Source organism: Myotis brandtii, unplaced genomic scaffold, assembly GCF_000412655.1.
Source record: "Myotis brandtii unplaced genomic scaffold, ASM41265v1 scaffold247, whole genome shotgun sequence".
NCBI classification, from domain to species: domain Eukaryota; kingdom Metazoa; phylum Chordata; class Mammalia; order Chiroptera; family Vespertilionidae; genus Myotis; species Myotis brandtii.
In genome coordinates, this window is record NW_005359352.1 from 2,868,188 (window position 1) to 2,872,563 (window position 4,376).

Below are 4,376 nucleotides of genomic sequence, written 5' to 3' on the forward strand. Positions count from 1 at the left end.
TCTGCGGCCTGGCTGTGCGCTCGGCCCTGTGCTGTCGCCTGTGAGAAGCTCCAGAAGCACCATGAGCCGCTCGGAGCTGCAGCACCAGCCCATCGCTTTCCACTGATCCCCCAGGGGCCCCGTGGCCTGCTCTGTGCTCACACTGTCCCGAGGGCCTCCGTTAAATCCTCTCTCCCGCTTCCGGAGAACATGGCCAGACAAACAAACGTGTTCTAGCTCCTGAGAGAACACGAGTTTATGAAATAGCCTTTTGGAAAACACCCTGCAGTTCCCACTGACTTGACATATTTCCTCCATCAAAGCCGTGGTTCTGTCCAACGGTAGAGTCGTCAGCAGACGCGGGCCCTGGGCGGGTGTCTGCGAGGGTGAAACATGCCCTCACCCCGCTGGTGGTGCCGTCCACTCACGTTTCCCGTCTGTGTCTGGCCTGAGAGATGAGTGGAGTCAGGTGATTCCGAGTTGCTGTAGAGCCACCAGCTCTGTGCGGCCAGGCAGGAAAGCGTGTCTCCTCTGTCCGCTCTCAGGTGCCCCGTGCCCGGGTGTGACGGCCAGGGCCACATCACCGGGAAGTACGCCTCCCACCGCAGCGCCTCCGGCTGCCCCCTGGCGGCCAAGAGGCAAAAGGACGGGTACCTCAATGGCTCCCAGTTCTCCTGGAAGTCGGTCAAGACGGAGGGCATGTCCTGTCCCACACCCGGCTGCGATGGCTCCGGGCACGTCAGCGGCAGCTTCCTCACACACCGCAGGTGAGTGCCCCTGGCCGCCTTCCTGGAGGTTGCGAGGGCTCAGGCACGACAGGTGTAAGAGCGCACAGCTCAGTTCTCCCCTGTGCTGAGGACCCGAGGTGGGAAGGAAGGAGACCGGCTCCTGGAAAAGCGCCCGCGTCCCAGCACAGCCACACTGGGGAGCGGTGTCCAGGGGTCGGGCCAGGGGCCGCAGGAAGAAACACGAGTCTCTGCAGCCGCAGTTACTCATGGGCCCCCGGGGATCAAGGCTGGTCTTGGGCACAGGGCCTCACCTTGAATGCCTGAACCAAAGATAGAGCAGGAAGTTTCCAGAAGAGCCATCGACCCTTCGTTTTAATTTGCTTCGTGCAAGAGGAACTATATGCAGTCAGGTGGCCTTGGAAGAAGAGGCCTGTTCTGTTCAATCAAGTGGCCGAGCGGGCTCATTGCAGGAGGTCAGAGGTCAGTGCGGCCCTGGGCTTCATGTCCTGGCTTCACAGAAACCAGGCTGCGAGGTGGTGAGGAGGAACTGAGGCTCCTGCTGGCCCTGCAGACCCCAGGCTGGGGCGGGGGGTTCCAGGCTGTTCCCTTCCCTGCTCTGTCATGCTGGGTGCACGCCCTGAGCACCGCGCGCCAGGCTCCACCTGCAGAGCCACACCCGGCACGGAGTGCACAAGAGCTGAGTGCAGCCACAGGAAGGGGTGTGTTCAGGGATATGCAGCAATGAGCTTCATGTTCTTTAAAGATTTTTAAAAATTAAGACAGTAATTCTTAATTACTCAGTTGAAATGGTACCATCGGGGTACATGGGCCCAAGGGGAGGAGGAGACTTCTGCTCCCTGACCTCATCTCAGCTCCTGTCCAGGCGCAGCTCACCTCTGAGGCAGGCAGCCGGTCTCCTCCCAGAAAGTGCCCTGGGGCAGAGGCTGCCCTGGACCTACAGCCTCCAGGTGCACACACCTCCCACCATAGCCCCGCCCACCCTTTCCCTCCTGCAAACAGGTCAGTGTATCAGATGTCTGCTCAGGGCAGGCCCGGCAGGTGGTGGGCATCTCCTGGGATGGATGACCCACCCACTGGGAGCTCCGCTGCCTCCTCCTCCCCCCTGAGGGCTGGGTGCCTGCTAACTGCCAGCCTCCTTTCTAGATGTGGGTGGTACCAGGACAGGCCTCCTACCACAGACACTGCAGGGGCTCCTGCAAACACACCCTAGACACAGTCCTAGAACCAAAATGCTAGTTTACAATGTGACCAGTGGTCGCCAATGCTCTCCTTCAAGTCGTCGGCTGGGAGTTAACTGAGGCTGTACAGTGGGCTTGTCCATGGCCCATGGCCTCCCGCTCACTGCTACGCCTGTAGGGCCCAGCCCAGGGCTTTGGCGGGCAAGTGTTCAAGGAGCCGTCATTAACGAGACCTACATATGTCACGACCTGCTCTCCGGGGAGGGGAAGCCCCGTGGGCTGCTCACCCAGCCGCCCCTCCAGGTGGAAGGCCCAGGAGCCTCGGGCCTCAGCGACGTTTGTCTGCAGTGAGCAGGAGGGTGGGCCTTTGCTCCCTCTCGGAGCGACCGTCGTGGCCTCTTCCACCAGGACCACAGGTCCAGGCAGAGGACACCAGTGGGGATTCTGGGTCCAAGCCGTTCCCCCTGAGACCCTGACGACGAGTCCTCAGAGCCCCTCCCCGAGCCCGGCCTGCGGCCCATCGTCCGGAGAGCCGGGAGGGATTTGAATCCACTGCCCTTGGAGGGTGGCTTCCCGCTGGGTCCGTCGGATGCACCTGGGAGCGAGTTCCTGGCACTGCCCTGTGCTGACCGCTGACCGCTGACCACTGCCCTGAACCAGCTCAGACGCGCTCGCTCTTTGATCAGCGAGTTAGTGTCTGACCGTGAGCACTTGGGAGGGAGGAGCTCAGATCCAGCAACTGTCAAACTGTGAATCCCACGGGGCTGGTGAGAGGGAAAGGCTGCAGGTCACAGCTGGGCTCCCTCCCCGCAGCCCTAGCCACCACCAACCCTCCCCCCGGGCGTCCCCGCCAGGCAAGCAGCCTCTGTGCTCCCCAGGAGGCTGCGTGCACCTGGGTGCGTGTCCTGGGAGCTGAGCACACGGGGCCTGTCTGGGGTGCTCACCCTCTCCCCACTTCCCTGGCGCTGAGCACGTGTCCCACCCCCACCCCCAGTGGCTCTCAGGCTATCCCCCAGGCCCAGGGCCAACTTGTTAGTGTGCTTGGTCCCGAGCACGTGTCCCACCCCCACCCCCAGTGGCTCTCAGGTGCTTCCTTCCTCCCACGGGCAGCCGCACACCCTTGACTTCTGCTCGCCAGCTGTTTGAGCTGTGACGTCTCCCGAGGGAAGGCCCTTCAGGGCAGTGTCCAGGGGAAGGCCCCGTGGTCCCTGCCTCTCCCCAGGCCCCTGGGTTCCGCCCTGGGGTGCCTGGTGCTGGCGCCAGAGTAGCCGCCTGGGCCAGGCGGGAGGCGCAGGACGGTTAATGTTGCTGCCCAGAACAGGACGGCCGGACCTGCGGTTCTGTGGCTTTGCAGGTCCACGCCCAGAGCGTCGGTCAGAGGTTTGCGTGGGGCCTCTGGGCCTCCATTTCAGAACTGCCTCCCTGAAACTCCCTGAAGCTCGCCTAGTGCCCAGGCAGAGACCAATGTGTGGCTTTTCCCCGAGCCGCCACCAGATGGCACTGCGCCCTCGCAGGGACCCGGGCCAGGAGGCCTGGGCAGGTGTTCCAGACCTACCTGCAGGCAGGCGTCACCCAGTCACCGCGGGCAGGCGGATGGGGCTGCCTGCAGCCTCTTTGCACCTCACCCGACTGAAAGCTAAGGGAAGCTCAGACCAGTGGGCCCTGAGCCTCAGCGAGGTTTGGGAGCCACTGAGCCCTTTGCTTCTTGCTTTGGCTTCTGTGCGCTCCTGTTTGCAATGCTCTCCCGGCCGGCGCCGCTTCGTAACTTAATCCTGGCCCCTGGGTCTCAGGCAGGAACTCGTGGAGGCACCCAGTGTGTGATGTGGATCTGCACTCACCGCTGAGCTCTCAGACCTGTTGGGTCCCTGAGGACAGAGGACAGGCCTCTGGGTAGGATGGAGAGACCACTAAGGATGCAAACGAGGCGGAGCCTGCGGCCCAGAGGCAGGGCTGCTGAGGTGGGGCCCTGGCCAGGGTCCTGCGGGCGCAGGGCAGACTGGCCCTGTGTAGTGACAGACTTGGGGAGAAGGGGGGCGCGTCCACTGGGAGGGCACACTCCCGGCTGCAGGCCGTGTGGCCCAGTGGGGACGGAGAGCAGGAGCTGGGCCTTGCAGAGGGACCCGTCTCAGAGGGCTGCTAGGACACAGCTGTGCTGGGAGAGGCGCCCCTCCAGGAGGGCGGCCTGTCAGGGAGTGTGGGGTTTGGGGGGGGCCTCGCGGTGGTGCAGGTGCTGAGGCCCAGGGCCCAGCGAGGACAAGCACAGGCACTGAGGGGCCGGAGGGGCGGAGGGGCAGCCTGAGGAGCAGGTCAGCTCAGGAAACACCCCTGAGACTGGCCACTGGACGGACAGCCCTCAGATGACTGGCCTGGCCCTCGGCGCCTCCTGCCCCATCTGCTCCTGGAATTCTCTGGGGGTTGCCCTCGGGCATGCAGAGGGCTGGGGCTGGGGCTGGGGCTGGGGCTGGGGCTG

General features: G+C 63.9%; 1 protein-coding gene across 13 annotated transcripts in view; it reads left to right on the forward strand.

Annotated features, from left to right (window-relative positions):
- Positions 1–4,376, forward strand: part of MYT1L (myelin transcription factor 1-like) — a 305,434-nt gene that overhangs the window by 294,510 nt on the left and 6,548 nt on the right. For all 13 annotated transcript variants that reach the window (XM_014540575.1, XM_005867251.2, XM_014540567.1 and 10 more), the window contains one exon: positions 525–746. In XM_014540575.1, the coding sequence (XP_014396061.1) occupies positions 525–746 (222 nt within the window). The remainder of the gene's footprint in view (positions 1–524; positions 747–4,376) is intronic.